A 22180-nucleotide genomic window follows, 5' to 3' on the forward strand; every position below is an offset into this window, starting at 1 on the left:
GTTGCGTGTGTGTGGAATGTGCCACGTTGTCTTGACTCACTTTCAACTCACTGTGGTGAGTTTGTGAATCCTGTAACTCATTCTTAAGGTCTACGGACAGATGTGATCCAACAAATGCTTAGAGGGAAAAAAGGGAATCTTTGAAAGGGATAGGTAAGGGATTAGGTCTGACTGCACTCAAGAAGGCAGGTACAAGCTCATTCAGTAAAAAAGATTCCAACAAGGACAGCAGAAGAAAGGGATTTTAGCCACTAAAGGAATGACTGACCAAATGAAATCAGCTTACATGTACTCTGTCTTAAGAATTAATCACATTGTCTTTGCCCTTAAACAGCATTTTTCCACCAAAAAACTGGTTTGTGTCACTTGTTAATCCTCTCACTCTCCACATATAAAATTGTTGATCCACTGCTGCTTCTATAAGTCAGTAAAAATGTGCTTTGTTGGGTTGTTAGGCAGCATTAGACCAGTAACGCTCATGTCCTGCAAGCTTAACAATTCCTGATCTGTTTTGTTTATTAAAGTAAAAATAGGTTTCGTTTCCTCCTCCGTTTATTTTACGATTCAACACTTTTTTTTGGCCCCCGTGTGTGAAATTTTTTAAAGACAGCACGTGTTCTAGTGATATCTAACGTCTTTTCAGACTTACTTTTACTTGACAGTAGTTGGTAACACTGTCAATCGTTTTCCTAAAGTATCGCATTCGCCATCTACACGGAAACACAAGGCCTGCTTTTTGAGATTTTCCCACTCTGGGAATACCGTTTCAGGTCCGCTAAAACGCTGTTTCCGTGTGGATGGAACGCCTCTCCGGGCAAAAAAAAAAAATATGCATACTCATCTAAACCCGTTTCTGTGTGAAAACACTGACTTTCTCTAAAGACTTTGGTTTGAGAAAGTGAGCTGTTTATGAAGCGAATCAGACTTTAATTTCCTCTTGTAAAAGCCTGGCTAAAGCAACAAAATGTGTACACATAAACTGATGACGAGGTCCAAGTCTTCTTTTTTTCCCTGTTGTCTCCACAATCCTGAACTATCCCTTTGATCAAAACATTTACTTTGTCATGTTAAGTGTTTTTAAGTAGCCACATCAGCAGTTGTCAAACAAAGTTAGTTGTATTTTAGGACGCAAACCAAAAATGCTGTTTACATGACAAACGTGTAAAAACATAATCTCATTGCAGCTTCAGGATTAAGAGGGTGGACGTGGGTCGTCTGTCTTCCTCTCCCACCGACTCCCCCCCCCCTGTCCTCTCGTCCTCCCGGGAAAATAGTGGGCTTTGGGAAAATAGCTAAATGAGTGTTTTCTCAAAGCGCCCCCTTCCCCCCTCTTCCCTCGTCTTCCACTCCATCTATTCCTTTGCCTCCTCTGATCATTAACCCACCATTTTCTTTACTTTTTCCCACAGTGCCTCGCTGTGTGCTCTGGAAAGAGAAATCATGGGTCGCCTGAGGTCAAAAAAGAAGGGAAATGAGAGATGAAGAAGAGAAGTTAAAATACTGGATCCAGAAAGAGAAAAAAAACCTCACTCAGCTTGTTTGAAAAAAAAAAAAAGGATTTGAAGAAGGAAAAAGAAAAAAAGAAATCTAATAAAACGAGAGCAGGTTCATCTGATCTAATTGTGGAGGTTGGATAGGAAAACAAAAAGGGGACCTGGCGGGATGTGGATGAGAGTCAGCGATAAATCGAAACACTGAAGAAATAGTGAAGAGACAGAAGAGCAGCAAAACGGTTCCAGGGTGACACATGTTAGGAATATAGTGCAGCACATAAAATATATTCACAATTTATTAATAGGAAACAAATGGAGTAGAACAAGTCACCAGGAAAGCCTTATGGGAGTGTCGGTCTTTATCGCTGCTGAAACTACAGGGAAAAAGCTGAGAAAAGTCCACCTCTCCCCTTCATTCCAATCTCATCTTATTTACATACTTTCATTAGAACAAGTGTAAAGAGATCAGCCACAAGAAGAAAAAACACACACATTCCAAATAGAAATGATATAATTTAGCAAAACAGAGATTCTTTGTTCCGCTGAAGCGAAACAAGGATTGTTGTTACTTTGTTGAATAAGGAACTGAAACCCCTGAACATTCTGACTTGGAACTTCTCAGAGAGCTACTTCTCCTCTCCTCTGCTCATGAGAAACAATTTCAGATTACGTGCAGATTCCATTGTGGAAATCCCCCGTCATCCCTCCTGTGGCATATCTCTGCTCTTAGTCCACTCTATTTCCATATTCCCATTCATCCTGGGATAAAGACAGCATGAGCTGGCATGGAAAATCCCACCTCAGTCTAAAGTCAAACACACCACCAGCCTAGCATTACAGTTTGAGCGAAGCTAACTGAAGCCTTTCAGGGGAATATAACGTCCGCCCTCCCTCCCCCTGCTCTCCACATATCTGTCCCTCCAATACCAGCCTGCCCTCTGCCTCAGGAGTTTACATTTGGAGCAGGTTTACAGAGGTACAGTGACTTGTGTCTGGTATTTTTCATAAACACAGGCCAAGTGAGAGGGGCACAGGAGGCAACATTACGGCCAACAACCGCTCTCTGACGCTGATAGAACTGTGAAGCCGTCAAGAACCGTTTTCAAACACAGCCTCTGGAAAACTACGGTGTACAGTGGGAGATTATCTGGACCAGAAAAAATGTCCCTGTGTCTAAAAGCAGCTTTGGATACATGGTGAATTATATTTAGCTGATAACACACTCAAAAATGTGTCTTGGGGCAAAGATGCTTTTAGAGAAACACTTGTTAAAGACATGTTTTCTACAGTTTGACAAAAAGAATGTCCCCACTGTGGCCGACTTTCTGGAGGCTATGAACGGTTCAGTTCGAGGTCAGATATAAAAAAAGAAGAAACCCAAAACTCACACAAACAGCCCAAAGCACAAGAGATCCTCGGAATATAACAAAGAAAGAATCTGCTCAACTTGATTGAAAATGAACCAGATCTGATAAAACCCATGGAACACATTCACATAACAGCAGCAAGGTCATGCAACGCCGTAATCTCCAACACATGATCATAGTGAAGTCAAAACCCAACACATCTAAGTGTTTAAATGGAGTGAATAGCATTTTTCCACCGGCCAAAAAAACACAATAACTCACTCCTAATGACTCTGGAAATGACACAAGATCAGCTCGACTCACTTATAAAACAAATAGTAATCGTTTAAATTGGTTTATATGGTCCAAACACCTTTAAAGGTGTTTCAGATGGGCCTGCTTCTTGTTATTAAAACAGGAGGAGGCTCAGTCAGTAGCCAGATAATGCAGCCTTGACCCTGACTCGCCTCAGAAGAAGCCAATCCCACACACAAGATTTCCAGAGAGAAAACAAACATCTCAAGTGGAGGAGGCCTCGCTCACCTCCTTCTCTGGTGCGCAGCTCCACCCAGGGCGACCACTCCGACGGGCCCTGGCTGCTGTGACAGGCCACTCTGACAGTGTAGAGACTGTGGGGCTCCAGGTCCCCGATGAGGTGTGAGGCTGGTGGGATGTTCACGTTCTGGTGGTGGATTATCTTATCTGGTCCTGAGGTGAAGGACTCTTCCACGTGTTTGGCCTGGAACATTGAGACAAACAAAGCTCCGATGTGATGTTTGAAAAGTGTTTTATTGTTTTATGGCACAAACAGGAAGAGGACGTTGTTCTTGCCAGGGCAAAAGCCAATGTTTTTCCATAAACCATAATCAAAATTGAACTCAAATATATTCAAACAGCAACTACAAACCTAATTTTAGTGAAATGAAGTGACTTTTATTTCATAAAGAGTGTAATTAACTCTCTGGACATCAATGCAATATTTATGAAAATCATAAAATCTGGCACAATTTTAGTGAATTTAAGACAATTGTGGGACCTGTGATCACGATGAAACAATATAATTTGCCATTTTACACACTTAGACACTTTATTTTTCTTCATTTAAACTGATTTAAAGTCTTAACAGAAGGAAGGAACTGGAAGTATGAACCTACGTTATGATTTTCCTTTTGCATCCATTATTACATTATATTTGCTGATAACAGTAATAGAAAGAAACACTAAACCACACTTGTTGTGTTACGTTAAATGACCTTTAGTCATAATAATCTACTTCTATGTATGCTTTCCTCACTTTACATGTCGTTATCTGCTGGTATTATCATGTCTGTATGAGCAGTGGCTGACAGAATTAGTCCTGTGAAGGAAACATTGGCGTGTGTGTGTGATCATTAAATGTTCTTAATTCTGTGTAAAATCTCCCCGACTGCTTCTCTGAACTTGGCGGAGACTCAGCAAGGTACCAGTAAACAGCAAACATCACAGGCACCAACCTGCTGTCTCTGCACAACCTCAGCGGTAAAAACACTTATAAAGAGGAACATGAGGCGGAGAGAAAAAATCCTTCATTGCAGCAATTTTACAACCACATTAAAGTGTTTCTGGTCTGGGCCATTGTTCCCTGCTGCACTGGCTGCTGTAGGCTAAAAGAGCTGCATCTCACGGGTGTTCAATGGTCCAGTCAGAGCCAGAAAATGTCTCTTTGTGTGTTATGACAAAGAGTGTTTTGGGGATTTTTGGGGTGAATAAACATAGAATTAAGGTTATAGGGAAAGACTGGAGTTCATAACTGTCTGTATGGGCCAACTTTTTAACCTCGCGAGCAGAAAGATGGGGCTTTTCCATCATAAAGTTCTAGCACTACTCGTCTCGGCTCAGAATTTTGGTACCTGCTCTGACAAGGTTCCAAGCGAGCTGAGCCGATACTAAAATGTGACATCAACAGACTGCTGGACACAGAGAGTATCGTTACTGGAAGAGTCATGAATTCCACACCCGACACGATTAATAGAGACGTAACATATTTTACAAACAAAATACTGCATATACATAGAAAGTAAGTAAGGATTAATAGTAAGGCATAAGAGGGAGATGTAGCGGCACAATATACCATAGAGAAATTGAAAGTTTTGTTGGGCTGCAACAAGTATTCGATTATCAATCAATCAGACGTTCCTGTGTTTGGTGACTGACGAGAGGCTCCAGAGAAAGCTGGACAGAGCATGTTTGTGCCGCGTAGAAAACGACGCCACTGCAGTTTCGCGCAGCCGTGCGATGGCGACCCCTCCCAAGTCGAGGAGGTTCTACCGAGTAATGAAAAACGACGTGCCTGATACCCAAACCGAGTCGAGACGATTCGAGCCAAGTCGTGCTAGAACTGTATAACGGTGAAGCGTGATGAAGCGTGATGAAGCGTGAAGCTCTGGCTCCTGTTTGTATGAATCGTTACTCGAAAAGTTTCTCCTAGATTTTCTTTCAGAGCCTCGAGACTGAGAAACCCATGTCATTGAACACTCCAGAGCGAGAGCTGTAAGAATCTAGAACTATCAAAGACAGACTTTAAACTTAAGTATTTCACTCACAGCAGCTTTGAATTAAGGGTTGTGTTGAATTTAGAGTTGAAACACTTCCACACATGCACTGAAATCTGGATATTATGTGGAGAGTGTTCTGTATGTGAGAAAGGGAAATGTCAATCTGGACATTTTCCGGAACTTCTCTTAGTCTACTGCCTCCTGTCTGCTCAAGCCAGGTGACACCTTCTTGCCTGGATCCTTCAGAGATTGTGCTGCTTAAAAGTTCCTTTGTTCAAAGAAAGTTTGAGCTTCAGTGAGGCAGAAATAAAGAAATGTAAGTCTCTCTCTCTCCCTGTGAGTAAGTCCTGTTATGCATAATAACTTTCAAAAACAACAGACGTCTTCAGATTACACATGTGGGATGTTGCCTTATGGCCTGAGTTAGGGTGGTGTGACTTTAAGGAGGCTTTATTACGTCGTATGAATAAGTAGCGTATGAATGCTCGCATGTGTGTGTCAGAGAGAGAGAGAGAGCGTCAGTCCTGATTGGATGAGTCACCATCGAGTCTGTAAACAAGTGTGTTTTAATCTGATTGTAAAACTCAGCCCTGAGTCACATTTGAGACTACATTCCCTCTGCATGGCTCAGACCCACCATACCTGCTGTCACTGCTCTTTCTTTCTTTCTTACACTCTCTCTCCTTCTTACTTTCTGTTGTCATTTTTCTCCCCGCTACACAAAGAACTGTAAAATTTAGATTTTTGCCCCATTCTTCAGAGGCTGGCCCCTCGCCTTGTTCCCCTGAGAGGGTGAGGGGGGAAGGGGGGAGGGAAGAGGAGGAGGAGGAGGGTGGGGGCAAGAACAGCAAGAGGTATGAGGGGCAGCTTTATTAGAACCAGACGTTTAGGGGTGGTGCTGCTGCTTCTGCTGCACTGCTCCCTTTCTCCAGGAGAAAACATTCCCCCCTTCCATTCCCTCAGCTCTGAACTGTAACGGCCACAGAGCAGGAGAGTGGCAGAGAGTCACTGACAAAGAAGGGGAGAGCGAGGGAGTGGTGCTGCATAAAGCTGGTCCAGGAGGCCACTTTCCCAGAGTGAAACCTGATCCACTGGTCCACGAATAAAGCAGGGAGGAGTAGAGGATGAGTTTAGAGAAGAAAAGAAAACCAAACGCTCTTTTCTTTAAATATTGAGCTTGGAGTAGGAGTCTGTGATCTGCATGGTCCCACAAACACAACGTGAGTGATGGGTTTGTTTAACATGAAAGTCAAACAGCAGTGATTGTTTCCCTCACTCTGCTCAAAAGCACTTTTTTTTAATCTCCTCCCACATTCATTTATCTCAGGTTGTCTCACCTGAACAGTGCAGTGGATTATGGAGTAGTCTCCACCGAACCCTGGCTGCCACGACAGTAGGAGACTGGTCTCTGTGATCTCCACAGCTGTCAGGTTCTGAGGCTGAGATGGAAGAACTAAAAACACAAAACACAATTTTAGAAGCTGGGTGAAGATGGCTGATTCGACGTGTTTGGGCTTCTGACACCTACCGGTGATGGTTCCGGATCCAGATGTGGCCACACCTTTGCGGTTATGAGCCTCACAAGAGAAAGTGCTGGTCCTGTTCAAACCTGGACAAATAGAAAAATGAAACATGCTTGTGTGAAACGGAAAACATTTGAGGTCTTCACAAACCAACAGTCCTCGCTCAGCAAGCTGAGTCGCGTATAACGCCGATGCAAGAAATGGTGTGAAAGTTCAAACTGAAGTGAGAACAGAACGAGGGTAATAGTTTCCGTAAAGTAAGTCGATATCCCCCCGTCCACGGCGCTGTGATTAGTTTTAGGGCTGGTGAGTGCTTGTAGGTGTGGATGTACATCTTTTGAAGAGAATGTGAAATTATCACTCAAACAAAAATGTGAAGCAAACTTTCTTTAAACTTTATCAAAATGATTGTTTCGGCACATGTACACAGATCCTCAGTGTTGTTCTGTTCTATTTTTAATCAGACATCTAAATTTGGTTCCACTCGTCAGTAAATCTCCAAATCCACTTACAGGGTGAGAACAAGGTCTGTTTGTACTGTTTCACACAGTCTTAACTAACAGCCACACTAATAAGTCTAAGAATACATGAATACAGCTCTTCGTGTGCAAATCCCTAAAAATAATTACTCACAGTGCAGTATATAACATAGGTTTAGCCATTACTTTAGGTACACTTGTTCAACTGTTCCTTAATTCAAATATGCAGGTAGACGTGGTCTCGTCGGTGTGCTGAAGTCCATCAGAGCGATGATTTAACTTTGAATGTGACACAGTTGTTGGTGCCCGTACCTTAATAACCACACTTTGGCTTTTGACGTGCAACTTCTCAGCTTTCAGAACCATTCAAACCATTGCGTAATTACGGTAACGCAAATTGCACTTGCAAGCGTGTCGTCTGCGATGCGCTCGGTGTGAAAAGGTTAAGCCCATTTTAAAAAATGCATGTTAGTAACAATTCATATATCTGTAGTAAATAGTTCATATAGTTCTTATTCTTGCATTAGTAGTGTGATGATAATTCAAGGTAACGCTCCATCCTCCATCCAAGTGAGGCGTGACTTTTTATACAGAAAATGTCATTTCTGTCAGAATAAATTTGATAATTAAGCAAAAATAGTTTAGCTCCAATACGTGTGCATGCGACAAACACATTTTGTATGCAGAGTTTAAAGCCCAGATTAACTGGCTTACTAAATTTTAAATCTCTGACTATCCTAATCAATAAAAACTTTTTGGCCTCTATTGCCCTGCCATCTGCAGTTTGTTGTGTATTTTCTGAGAGCAAAGGGAGCAGCCCTGCTGAGGTCCAGGTGTACAGGGCTGAGCTGCTGCCTTCATGAGACTGGGGCTCCTCAGAGGGGGAGCGAAAACACTGTGACACATACTGACATCCCAACGAAAAGATGTGACTCACAGTGTACTAGCACGCTCATGTCACTCCACACGACAGCCGAGGCTTTCACACACACACACACACACACACACACGCACACAGAAACATGTGGAAATCACGTTGTATCACTGTTATCTAAGACCCCAACACTTTCCGTGCCACACACACACACACACACACGCAGAATTACGCAGTCGGTCAGTCAGTCAGTCGTCAGTGACAGCACCATGCCTCTATTGTGTTGTGGCCGGAAAAAGGACAGGGGGAGGTGCGATCCTCTCTGGGAGAGACAGGGGGTTGTGAGTGTGAATGAACGACTCATCAGGCCATCTCGAGATTGCACCACTCGCTCTTTCGGCCTCTTTCCTTCCTTGACAGCAGCGTGCGACACAACATCCCCACAACAGCTGAAAATATCGGTCAACAGAAAGAACTCATGGGCACTACAGTGGTGACTCATCAGCACCGTGACTCACTCTCAATGCTCTGTTTATGCTCTTCAGCTCACTGGATTTAAGATTTCACTCACAGGTTGTAGTTGATTAAATGAGTCATTTAATAAAACTTAAGATTTTGGAATGTTTTGAAATTCTATATACACCAAAGTAAAATACTAAGAGGCTCTTTGTGTTTCCAGTAAATCTACAGTTGCAGACAAATATAATTGTTTTATTTTAATAGGGTAATTACTGTATATTAATGTGTGGGTACATTTTTTTGAGACCAATAGAGACATATCATTTGGTAACTACGAAATCTCAAATGGCACAGATGGTGCCAAACTGTGCCAAACTAGAGAACGCCTAGGCCTCTCTTTACTAAGACCTCTGTGATTTTGCTCTGCTTCACTTCCGCAGCATCAGTCTTTGCACAGCTAATTTTCACATGTTGTTACATGGTTACAAAGGTGATATTTACTTTAAAATTATATAATTTTTTAGGCGAGAAAAATCCTTTATTTATTTATGCTGGGTTCCATCTGCATTTACACTGACACAGTTGCAGCTACACTTGTGTTATTCTTATTTTGATACCAAGATAATTCACTTAAAGCTTGTGGGTCAAGATAAGAATATGGATAAATGTGAAAATCCAAGAATCACTGTGTAGACGTCTCTTTCACTGGTCAACAATCACCCATTAACACCCACTATCATCTGGCTTTTGTTTGCAGCGGGAATGGATGCAGTGGTTCTTCACTCTCCTGCCAAATTAGTGCAACTGGCAGTGATAAAAACATGACACGTGTGTTTCTTCTTCTACTGGTTTGTTTTGGCAGTCTAGACACTGACTCTGCACCTTTTTTAGTATGTAAGTGTAAACAGGTTTACCAGTGTTTTAAAAACCTGCGTTTTTAAAACACTGTCTCGTCTCAGGTTATATATGTTGAATTTAATCGCACAAAGTGGAATTCTAAAAGTTTACATTAACGTGTCCAGTTTCCTCCTGGACTAAAAGTGGAGGCTTTGGTTTCTTCACTGTCACTCAGCTGTAAATGGAAACTACAGGGACGTACAGTACTTCTGCCTTTGCTCTTAAAGGTCCTAATGAAAGATTATTTGCTTTAGTTTGAGACCTGTGGTCGTTCAGAGCAGCTGCCCATTCCTGAGACGTGAGTGTAGGTTACCGTTAAACGGGTGCCGGTCAGCAGCCTGGCAGCGTGCTTCAATGAGTCAAAGCCGATCATTCAAATGACCACTTGTGTTTGCCCCTCCCTTCTCCAGTCTGACTCAGCCCGTCCTCCTACTACTGGACTTAATGCAGGTCACATGTGTGGCACGCAGCTGTGGTCTCCACTCAGGCCGCAACATTACCCTCCTCCCTTTATACTTTTTTCCTTTTATCTCCCCTGTTCGTCTAATTCCTCTCCCAGTAGCCCATCTTGTGCAGCTCTGCCTTTACCCACTAACCACACGACCGCAGGGTACTGCATGTCCTCAGTGGATCCACTGGCAATGAGCCAGCCTGCTCTCTCTGGGGAGGGCTCTTATTTGATGGTTTTGTTGAAGCCATGAATTGGGGAGGGGGGGGGGGGGGGATTTGGAAGCCTTTGAAACTGTAGAAGATAGTTGCTTTGTGGCTTTTTAAGGAGCAAATTACAATCAAAGAAAATGGATTAACTGGATATCAAGAGTGTGTTGGTTTTTTTTTTTTTATAATTTGTCTTATTGACGGTCATTTAAAGTCTTTCCTACTGGGGCCACAAAACTAAATGTCACTTCTTACTTGACTTATTTGAAAAAAAAAAGTAGTAACTGGTAAATAAGTCAATTGACATTTTTCTGTTTTCAGCTTTTCAAATGTTATTGGTATTTAGCTCCCAGGCTTATTTATTGAGCACTATATCAGTGATGTCCTGGATCAAAACCGACCTAAGATCACAGATGATGACACTGACACCGATGCTTGAACATGATGTTTATTAAGGCCTGGAGAAAAAGGCCAGCACCTCAGGAAGGAAACGTTCACTGCAGGTTAGCTTGGTCCACTGTATCACTACTTTACGTCACCTTAATGTCAACGTATTTTCAAGTAATAACATATCAAAATAGTCAAAGCATGGCCCATGTTCATGATAATGACGTAATAGTAGTCTTAAAGTACCTTAAAGGGAAAGTACAAACAGAAAAGGACTTTGGTAGAACTTTTTAAAAGTCTTAAGGTATATGACATTTACTGTACTTAAGTGCCAAATGCAATTTTCTGATATAAAATGTACTTAAGTTTTAGAAGTAAAAGTATTTTGGTGGCTCAGTGGTAGGGCCAGTTGTCTTTCAACTGGAAGGTTGTGCGTTCAATTCCTGGCTCTGCTAGTCTACTGTATATGTGTCCTTGAACAAGACACTTAACCCCATGTTGAAGCGTGTGAATGGCTGAATGGCAAAACTATAGTGTAAAGCAGTTTATCAAGGGTAGAAAAGCTCTATGTAAATACAGACCATAATACCAACTCTTCTTCTTCTGATTTTATTTGGTAGTAACAAGTAACAAAGAGGAAATGTAGTGGAGTAAAAGTAAAAGAAATATAAATAACAAAGTAAAGGACAGATAGGTGCATTTTGTTACTAAAGTACAGTCACAAAGTATTTGTACTTTGTTACATTATAACACTGTGTCATAGAGTGAGAGTTGATACCTGTGAGGTTGAGTGTGGAGGGCGACAGGGCCACTGCATCGCTCAGGGAGTTGAGAGGAGCACCGTCCTGCAGCCAGATGACCCTGACCGGCTCTGGAGGACCGTGGGCCACACAGCTCAGGCTCAGGGAAACGTTGGCCACGACAGATATGTGCTGAGGCTCCACAGAGAAATGAGGAAGGCCTGCGAGAGAATTGGCTGAATCAGACCCTTTGACCAGTCCAAATAAAAGAGACTGTAGCGCACACTATTCCGAGAGGAACTCACCCTCCAGTTGAATGCCCCCCTCCTCGGACATAATTTGGTGGCTTTCTGACAGAACAGCACATCGGTAGGAGCCCATGTCCAGAAGCTGGACCTTGTCAATACTGTCACACAAGACATGAAATAAAAGCATATTTAAAAAAGAAAGCAGACCATGTAGTGAAATGATTACTTTGCCAGTTTTCCACAATAAAAACAATACATTTTTAACTAAAAGTAACAGTGCAGGAAAAGAAACTTGTGTTTAAAGGAATTTAGAAATCTGGAAATATGAAAGGGAATTGGAGGCAGAACGATGCTCACACTCTGATTAATTTCTTTTTCTATATTTTACCATCTCATTTTATGGGATTAAGCTACAGCAGCAGAGGCCCATGGGATTGTGTTTGGGTTATGACATGTATTTCAGACTTCATTTCAAAGTGCTCCGCGGTTGCTGACGTGTATACCAGCGGCAGAACTGGTTGAGCGAGGTGAGAGGATGAGGAGGAGGAACAGGAAATACAAAACAATCACAGCAGACGACTGACAGTTTTAGGGTGGCGGGCGTGGCTGCTTCACAACATCTGAAATCTGTTTTCTTTACCCCAGTGTGCTCATGATCGTCCAACTGTTGCTGCCGGTGTGAACTTGGAACTGGTTGGTGTCCGCAAACTGCAGTGGGATACCGTCTCTCAGCCACAGCACATCAGGAGGGTCCTCTTCCTCGCCCCCTGTCCCTGTCAGGGCGCAGTGCAGCCAAACAGGTTTGCCCAGAGAGGAGATGACAGTAGCAGGACTCCGCTCAAACTCTAGATCTTTGAGTAAGAGAGGGAAGAAGCAGAGGACCGAGTTAGTGTTAAAAACAAGAACAAAAAACATGTGCTTTTTTTTTGCACTGATGTCCATGCAGTATATAAATGGGAGTTTACATTATAAAAGTCACATCTTTGGCCTTTTAGACTAAAATGCACGATGCACAATTCCTTATTCCCCCCCTTATCTATCCTTAAAGAAACAACTCTTATATAAAAACATTGTCTAACACTGAATCATAACACACAACATAACATGACATTTGATCATGAAAATAATCATGATCACGGTTGCCTCCGTATAGTATTCAGTAAATCTTGACTAAACTATAGATTTATTAATTCATGAATACTTTAATAACTGAAGTCATCGATTACTTTTAATGAACTTATTTAGTCTGAATTATTGGCTTGGATCCCTTATTGACTGCTGTTATGTGCCAGGGAGCTGTGTGAGACATCCTTTTTCCTTTGTGAGCTGTGTGTGCTTTGTGGCTCCGCCCATTCTGCTTGTTCCACAGGTGTCTCCAATTCAGCAATCAAGCTGTGGACTTAAAAAGCTGCGGAAAAGCTGGGCTGGTGCTCTGTGCAGATAACCTGTGAGCAGTGTGTTTGTTAAGTTAAGTTTGGTTTGATCTGATCTGATCTGATCTGATCTGATCTGGCTGTTTAAATTAATACTGTTTTTCACTCTCTTGTGGGCCAATCAGCTACTTTTGGAGCAGCTCATTTTAAGTGTACATTATGCTTATTCGTTGTAAATAAACTTTTTATATACGGTGACATTGTGTTTGTCTCCACCTTTATTCTTTTAAAAAAATATCCCAAGGTTTTTTTTATCTGCTGCCGTCATCTGCTTGTGTGTTCACTCTGATTAATGTGTCCGTTAATGCTGGACCGACTCGACGAGACGTGATCACACTCCAGAGTTCATACACCTTCAACTGCACAACACCAGGTTTTCAGTGAGTCTCGTTATCTCGTGTCCCTCACAGAGAGAGGAGTTGACCTGAGAAGGACAGACACTGATACTGGGACAAAGGGTCCTTGTGAGAGGACGACTGCGCCGACAGTGTCAGAGCACAGAGAGCTCAACACAAACACACACACGCAGGTTTGCGCAGCTATAATTCTAACGAGTCCATGATGATTTCCATTCCACATTCAATGTGGAACCAAAGCCTTATCCATAACTTTAACTTCCTTAACCACCAATTCATATTGTAGGCCTAAATTTAACCAGCTCCTCAGACGTTAGGTTCTGCCATGTGAGGATCAGGTTTTGATCTCTATGAGGATTAATTGTCCCGACAAGGTCAGTGTTTATGCCAGAAAAAGGTCCAAAAGGTAATCTAAAATAAAATCCACACACACACAGAGGAAAAACACAATCAGGGGCAGCGTTGATAAGCTCGCAGCTCAGATGTCTGTGAAACTGTTCAACGTCCACAAAGTGACACGAGGAAGGTGATCGTGAACATGCTGAATTATATACTTGTTTGTCTGCCTCTGGCTTCTTTTACTTTTCCGACAGAGCGGAGAGTAGAGATGCTGCTGAGTGGAAAGAACGCATGTTTGAGGATTTTTGCATTAAATGTGGCAAGGACACAGACTCCTCCGCTTTCTTCTCCATCAAATTAAAATCTGCACTGCACTTAGTAAAAAAAAAAGCGCTAACGGTAAAAGATAAAAAATAATTTGGGAACGTTCCAACTTGACTCGAGCCAAGAATAAATCACACTTGTTTCTTTTTTTTGGGACGTTCTCAAGCTTGTCTACACGCCCTGCTAGTCCATTTCATGGTCAACCTTAAACCTTTGACCCCGTCACTGTGACCTTTCTCACAGATGTAAACACACATGATTCAGCGCCGTGTTGTAAAGTAAAAAAAAGAACACACACATTGGCGGCATGTCTTTCACTCATATGTAGAACATATGATCGACACAAACACACACACAGTCAGCAGCATTGTGGAAGCTTGTTCTGGGAGCCGGCTGTGTCTCTGCTTCACTGCCTCACTGTCTCTGTGAGCTTTTTTGGCGTCAAAAGTCATTCCTCCCTTTATTTTTAAGCTTCACTGAGCCTTTTTAAGAATCCGCATGGCCCTGACTTGTTTTCTCTTTTTTCCCTCCTAGTGCCACATTGAACAAAAACAGCCCTACTTTCTTTCAATGTCTCTTTAGTGCTGCATTCATATAACAATAGGCTTGTAACCCTTTTATGAGGATGCAGAGGTAAACAAAGAGAGCAGGTCATGGTCAATCTGAGTGTGTTTGTGTCTGCGTGCTTGTATTTGTTACCTCTCTAGGACCTTTTCTGGCATAAACACTGACCTTGTCGGGACCAGTAGCTCTCATGGAGACCAAAACCTGGTCTTAATGAGGCAGGAATTAATTTCTCAGGGACTGGTTGAATTTAGGGCTAAAATATAAATTCTGATTTGGTTAATGTGTCGTTAATGCAGTGTGCTGAGACGAATAGCTGCACAAACATGTGTGAATGTGTCTTTATAAGGCTGTGAAGAAAAATTCTGGTTTGGGTACAGGGCTATGAGGAGGAATTATGTCTATGAATGTCCTGACAAGTAGAGAGGGACAATTGTGTGTCTCTATTTGGTTCATTTTTGGCATAAACATTGACTTTGTCAGGACATGGAGACAAAAACCTGGTCCTACAGAGGCAGAACCTCATTTCATAGGAACTGGTTAAGTTTAGGGCTAAGATTTGACTTGAGGTTTGGTTATGGTTGGGTTTAGACGTTAACTGGTTATGGTTATGGTTAGTGATCATGTCCAAATGAATGAAAGTCAATGCAGTGTCAAGAATAGCTGCCTTTGTGTGTGGCCCCCTGATTCACTTATCTGCTTATCTCCTCTCTTTTGTCCCCTGAATTCCCTTGAGGTCCCACACTTTTTTTCATGATCTGTCTCTGTCCACCCCGTCTTTCGACTGCTACTCAGTGAAAATGCTCACATGTTAAATGTCAGTGGCCGTGCACATACCAAAAATACCCGACACAGTCCGAGCATTTATCGCCTCCTTTTTCATTCTCTCTGCTGCACAATTCAGCCCCTCCATTCACTGCCGCTCCTCTGCCCTTTTTTTCACATTTAGCCTCCTTTTCATGCCATTCTTCCGATTCATCGCTACACATTTTGCCACCTCCCCTCCCCACTCTTTCCCCTCTGCTCTTGCACCCTCACCCCATCCATCATTCCCACTGCTTGAGTCAGAGCTGGTTTGACTCTGACTCACAAACCAAAGCAGGAACCCCTCCTCTGCCCCTCACCCCTGGGCCCCCCAGCCTTGCACTGTACCTACATCCAAATAGGAACTGAGACACGGAGAAAGAATTCTCAGGAGAAAACATCGACCTGAGCTTATAAATCACAGCAGTGTCTAGTCATCTTCGTCCCTCCTGCTCATACATCTACTGAGGGCAGAAGTGCAGCTCCCAGAGAGCCAGCGTGACTGTAATGGTCAAAACACATGAGCTGACAGGTGGAGGCCCCTGTAGGGACTCTATGTTTTAATCCACTGTTTGCAGATGTCAATAGATTCCAGAGATTCATACATTCATCTGAAAACCAACTGCATGTCAGTCATCATCTATGGCTCTTCATTGAGGTTTCTTTCCTCCCCCGAACCAAGACAGAGGGTGTTGCTTCATGTACAGATTGTAAAGCCCACTGAGGCAAAGTATGAGAATAAATGCTTCTTAAGGGAGTCAACATTCAAGACTGAAGTCTTATCTGTTCTCCTCCACAGTGGGGCTGTGAAGTGGATTTCATGATATTCCATCACTTCCCAGCATGACTTATTTTAAGCTCTTGAGTCTTTTCCTGCCTGGGATAACATTCCACAGCAGTCCTGGTTAGGGTTAAGGCTCCCTGGCCCTATCAAGAATGAAAGCTCTTGAAGTCTGCATGAGGATTTTGGCTGCACCTGATCTCATGACTTGTCTTTACTCTAGCTTTGTATCAGCTCTTAAGAAAAAAAACAAAAACTTACCAACTCATCTCCTTCTCTTGCCACTTACTCAACATCAGCAGTTTTTATTTGAACCCTCAGCCTGTTTAAACCACTAACAGTGATCCTTTATTTGTTTTCTCTGTTCACCTTGTTTTTGCAGCCCCTTCATTTAAAGCGTGCGTAATGAATGTTCATGTTGTCCAGATGTGGAGGAGACACTTGCAGTTGTGGTTGCACTCTCCACCCGTGAACAAATTGATTTAACGAGTTATGAGCAGAGAAAAAAAGGCTGACTGAGCTAATTGCTCATTAGCGATGTTTGCCTGCTTTGCACTAAAGTTGCCAAACATCAGCCTGGTTGGATAGAGCGCGGCTGTGGTTGGCGCAGAGTCGGTGGACATCTTACCTGTCAGTGTCCCCGCGGTTACGTCCCTCCAAACGCATAAAGCGACCGTGAGGATCAAAAGTGACACTTTAGACGAACTCATGGCTCCTGTGAAAAGCAGCTTCACGAGAGGCGAAGTCACGGTGGAAACAGCGCCGGACTCCATCACCGCATCTCAAACATCCAAAGTTGTGCGCTTTTATCCCGAAATGATCCGATGGTTATCCGCAAATGTGGAAAGTGAATCCGATCCTCTCAGTTCCTTTTTTAACAGAATGACAACACTCACAAGTCCTCTTATGTCCTCCCTTGTGTTGTTGTTTTGATCCAAAATGCGCACGGCTGTCCAACAGACGTTTAGCCCCCACCGAAAAAGCGCATAGAAAGAACTACTGTAAGAATATACAAAACAAAACAGATAAAAGTTCACTTTTTTTTGCCGCTGGTCAAGTTGTCCTAAAAGCTTGAGTCTATTTCTAGACACCGGGGGAGTATTTTTAAACCAGTGTTTCCTCGTCCCGAGCGTCTGTCCTCTCCTGCCCACCGGTTCCTTCAGACTCACTCAGACATTCCCCCCCTGCTCTTTTCTTTTTCCCTCTCACCCCCTTCAAACAGGATTCAAATTCCTCAACTCAAGTTCTTTCCACCCTCCCTCCTCCCTTCCTCACACTCCTCCTCCCTCCTCCTCCCCCTCCTCCTCCTGGGTCTCCCTCCTTTTCTCAGAGGATGTGTGAGAAACCCTGCGGCATGCTGATTGTTGTATCACAATCCCCCATTCGCTTTTTAATTACCCGCGGGTCCAACGAGGTTGTAAATGGCGCAGTAAATCAACCATTTCCCTCTGGAAACAAAGTAGCACATGCACGTGAGCCTGTGTCAATCACAGACCTGTGCTGAGCGTCAATGAGTGTCTTTACGCACAGACAAAAAAACGTGGCAGGTTGATTTAAAAACCCCTCACAACAGTCAATTTGCTTTGTTTTGACACCTGTACGCACATCTGTTTCTAATGATGTTTCTTATTCATAAAAAAAAATGTTGCATGGTTTATATTATTGTTAACAATACTCACACCCTGGTTATCAAACAAACAAAAAACCTGAATACACAAACACATTAACACCTGAAGCCTCTTATCAACTTCAACATTGACCTTTAAACTAATTATGCCAAGTCACATTATAATGTGAATTTTAATGATTTGCTGCTAAATTTCTCAAGCTGCATTTAAAGGTACAGTCTGTAACATTTAGAGGAGGGGTTTATCGGCAGATACAGACTATTTTATACTTTTGTGTAGAAATAATAATACAAATTGTTTGGTTTTCATGGTTTGAAGCCGGACTTTACTGCACAGAGAAGAATAACATAGTTCCTGGTATGAAAGTATGAGTTTTCTGTTTGTTACAATGTGCAGTCTCACCATTAGATGTCACTAGTTCTTACACATCGCACCTTTAAGCACACAGGCACTCAAAAACAATAACAATTCAAAAACACACATTCCTAAAAATGAAAACAAATTAAAGTGGCAGTTAAAGATAAAGGGGAATGTATAATGTATTTATTTCTATTTTATTTATTTTGGTCTGAACATGGGGAGCAAACAGGTACAAAAGTCTAAAGAAGTTACAAATATAAAAGATCAAATCTTGGATCAAGTGATTATGGACAAAACTATTCTGCTTGCATCTACTGCTGCTCTACCATATAGGGGGGATTACATCAGCAGAATCACTGCAGGGTGCTGTGGCTGCCGTCTAAATAAACGGTGATTCCCATCAGATGCATCAGCATGGTGGTGGTGGTGTTTACTGTGTTGTTGCAGACTGTGATGTCTGACCTGATGTTTCTGTTTGAACAGCAGTGATGCTGGTGCGCTCTCTCTCCGTCTGTCGGCCTGCAGAGTTCACAGGCCGTGCAGGAATAACCTGAAGTTTCCTCTCCCGTGTTTTAACGATTAGGAAGAACTGGGAGTCAGGTTGCAAAGACCTGCGGGTCCCACTGTGACTGTCCCACTGGCCCTTTAAGAGTGGCTCTGTGGACAGTGTTGTGTTCCCACAGGGTCTTTAATGGAGACAGAGAGGGACTGAGAAAGACCCCATTGTATATGCTCTCTTTTCAATAGGAGCTTGAGCAATGGTGCTCTCAGTGCTCCCGGATAGGAACACACACACACACACACACAGAGAGAGAGAGAGAGAGAGAGAGAGAGAGAGAGAAAGAGAAAGGGAAGAGGGTCACCAGGGGGTCCTGCACAAAAAAGAGGGGTGTTCTGCTCAAAAACACACAGCTTTGGGGCTTGATGGACCTGGAAGGAGTGAGTGTTTGGGGGGGGGGGGGGGGGGGGGGGGGGGGGTTAGGGGGAGGGGCTTCAGCAACCAGGATTCCAGTGTTTAGGTTTAAGCAACAACAAACTCCTGCAAACCCGATTCACCAAACACCAACACTTTAAAGTGAAGGGAGTTGCAAACACAAAGGCAGGCTGCAGCACCAACATCCTCACTGGGCTCCTCCACTGTCTGCTAAACAAAACAACCTGTTGGTTACTGAGGAGAGAGAGAGAGGGAGAGAGATTGGATGCAACACATGGGAAACACCTTCCTCCTGCTCTCCCAGCTACAGGCACGTCATGCAGAGTCACCAACAATGAGCTAACATTTTCCTCTTGTCAACATGTTGATACATCACAGGGACTTCCATGACCTGAGTCTGCCCAGGAGTTTACTGAGGCTCTTCTGCCCTCTGCTGGTGGCAAACACCACAAATCCCTCACTCTTCACATACTGTTGCATCACAGGCACTCTGTGTCTGAAAAAGCACTAGAAAAACATATGAAAAACTGTTTAATTAAGAAGGATGATTTTCCTATAAGCCCATATTTTTTATTGTGTATTTATTGCACTTTTGTTAGTTTTATGCCAAAGACATTTCATGGACCAAATAACAAACGGATTAATTGAGAAAATATTTGACAGATGAATTGATAATGAACATAAGCTGGTTGCAGCCATGATGTGTATAGTTATTGACGGCTGAAATTGTCATGACCACTGGATTTATTTAGTAGTTTCTGCCTGTGTGTTCATTACTTCCTGTCCTGTCTGCACCTGTGTCTTATTAGTTCCACCTGTGCTTAATTATCCCTGGAGTGTATTTAGTTTCTGTGTTCTCCTGTGTTCGCTTTGGTTCCTTTAAGTTTCACTTCACTTCATTTCAGTGTGTTTCAGTCACTTGTATTTTTGGGTAATTCTTTGTGTGTGTTTCACTTTATTCCTTCTCATCTTGGTTTAGATAGTTTAGCCTTTTTTTCTTTTTGTAAAATGAAATGCTCTTTAACTTTTTCTCCAACTCTCCATTTTTTTGTAAAACATAAGACAAATGGGAAAATACCAGTGATATGAGACACAGTAAAATGCACATAAATAAAGGTACTTTTAATGAGCTAAGGAAAGAACAGCCACAAATTGACCACGGTTAGAGCACCGCACCATTTCAACACAAAGAATTACTCGACAGTTTGCGCTGTTGTTGCGTTAATTTGCACATTATATAGCTATTCTTCATATTTCTTTGTTTTTCTCTGCTGTTCCTCAATGTTTGACTGTTTTAATAAGCCACTGAATCAATCCCTTAGGAGAACAAATTGAATTAATCTATTTACTAACATACTTGAGTCCAACTAAATTTAAATGCATGTTTGTTTGTTTTAGTGCTACAGCATAAACATCTGCTCTGTTCTTTTTTTTTTCCTTTTGAGAGACAAATATAAAAAACAGGGTGAAAATTGGACATTTATTTATTTATTTATTTGTTGTTTATTTATTTGTTCATGTCACAATATGTTTTGTGTTGTGAACATTAAGACAAAAAAAACCCCTCAAAGAGTTCAGTCTGCCAAATGAGTCATAGTCTCTAGAATGAGGACACTGGAGTTCAGATTCCTACTGAGCCCAACCCATGATTTGAGTGTGACACTCCTAGATTCAGAGCATCTGCTTTATTTTATTCATGTCTGAGTCTGAACTTGATAACACACATCTGGTAAATGGAAAAGTCACAGCAGTCACTGTGGGGAGGAGGAGGATGATGATGATGATGATGATGTGCATGTTCCATTATCACTTGACTTTTCAGTATCCAGTCCTGTTATACAGCAAGCTATAAACAGCAGGCTTTTTATTGGTGTATAGTTTGATTTTCAAGTATTTTTTTATTTTAAATCTGTATCTTTCTCTGGTTCCATGTGTAAAGAAAAGTTGTAAAGTGACTAATCTCTCCTTCATCCAAGTGAATGAATGTGTGGGAAGTTGTTTGTCATGAAGACTATACAGTAACTCCCACAACAATATGAATCCCAAAAGAATGACAAAGATTGTGTTTCTGAATGGATGCCAGGCTCATTATTTAAACCAAAAACCAAATACATCAAGGAACATTGAGTCATTTTCCATATTGGATTTTCCTTGGGACCAACAATTTAAATGATTTATATCACAAGCATAAGCTGTGATGGACAGAAATATCGTCGTCCTTCCTAGTGCAATATGATACACTGGCCCAAATAAGACGGGCGTCGTTACTTCATGTCTCCTCACGGCGGCACTGCTCAAGTGACTGAGGGAAACTTGGGTGGAAGTTACCCGGTAGAAGAAGAGTGAGTTTATCGCGGGATAATGGTGGAGAAAGCTACTGTATGTTAAGAGATGCTCCATCCACATTCAATAGACTTTATGCACTTTGTTCTGCATGCTGTGAATAAATAGACAAATGCTGCACTTCCTCTGACCTCCTTGGATTAGGGCAAAGTGAAAATAGAATCTCTGGAGAAAACTACAGTATAATTACCAATATGTTGTCATTTATAGTTTTAATTGAATATTTTTTATTCAAAATGTGTGTATTTTTTTTAACATATTTTTCTATCATGCTACCACCATTTTACAGACCCTTTATCATGGATATATTATGGGATATGGTGGATTGAGGTATGGGAGTGTCTCTATGATCCCTCCTGTTATATAATATGATTCCAGCTGTGATGTGCAAGCACAGGCTGAGACAATGAGGGGAGAGTTTAATCCAGCTTGGATATGCCACACTGGAAAAACAGTTATTATCTTGGAGGTTTTTCGCTTGGGCAGATTAAAGTTTTGTTTGGGCCTATCCACAGCATAACAGCAGGCTTCCCGCTCTGCAAGTATAATAATCTCCCTTAATTTAATCTGCTTGAGTGGGCAGACCCTGACTCAGAGGACATCCAAGGGCACAGAGATACACTGAGATGCAGATCTGATCACAGTTTAATCACAAGCTCTTGTGAATTAGTCCGGTG

General features: G+C 42.2%; 1 protein-coding gene across 1 annotated transcript in view; it reads right to left on the reverse strand.

Moving 5' to 3' along the window:
- Positions 1 to 17449, reverse strand: part of LOC131462388 (tyrosine-protein kinase receptor UFO) — a 32626-nt gene extending 15177 nt beyond the window's left edge. Inside the window, exons 1-7 of the mRNA XM_058633569.1 lie at positions 16867 to 17449; positions 12278 to 12488; positions 11695 to 11795; positions 11428 to 11610; positions 6902 to 6982; positions 6711 to 6826; positions 3383 to 3578 (exon numbers count right to left, since the gene is read on the reverse strand). Of these exons, the coding sequence (XP_058489552.1) occupies positions 3383 to 3578; positions 6711 to 6826; positions 6902 to 6982; positions 11428 to 11610; positions 11695 to 11795; positions 12278 to 12488; positions 16867 to 17011 (1033 nt within the window). The 5' untranslated portion in view covers positions 17012 to 17449. The remainder of the gene's footprint in view (positions 1 to 3382; positions 3579 to 6710; positions 6827 to 6901; positions 6983 to 11427; positions 11611 to 11694; positions 11796 to 12277; positions 12489 to 16866) is intronic.
- Between the last annotated feature and the right edge of the window lie 4731 nt (positions 17450 to 22180).

This window comes from Solea solea, chromosome 7 (assembly GCF_958295425.1).
Source record: "Solea solea chromosome 7, fSolSol10.1, whole genome shotgun sequence".
NCBI lineage: Eukaryota > Metazoa > Chordata > Actinopteri > Pleuronectiformes > Soleidae > Solea > Solea solea.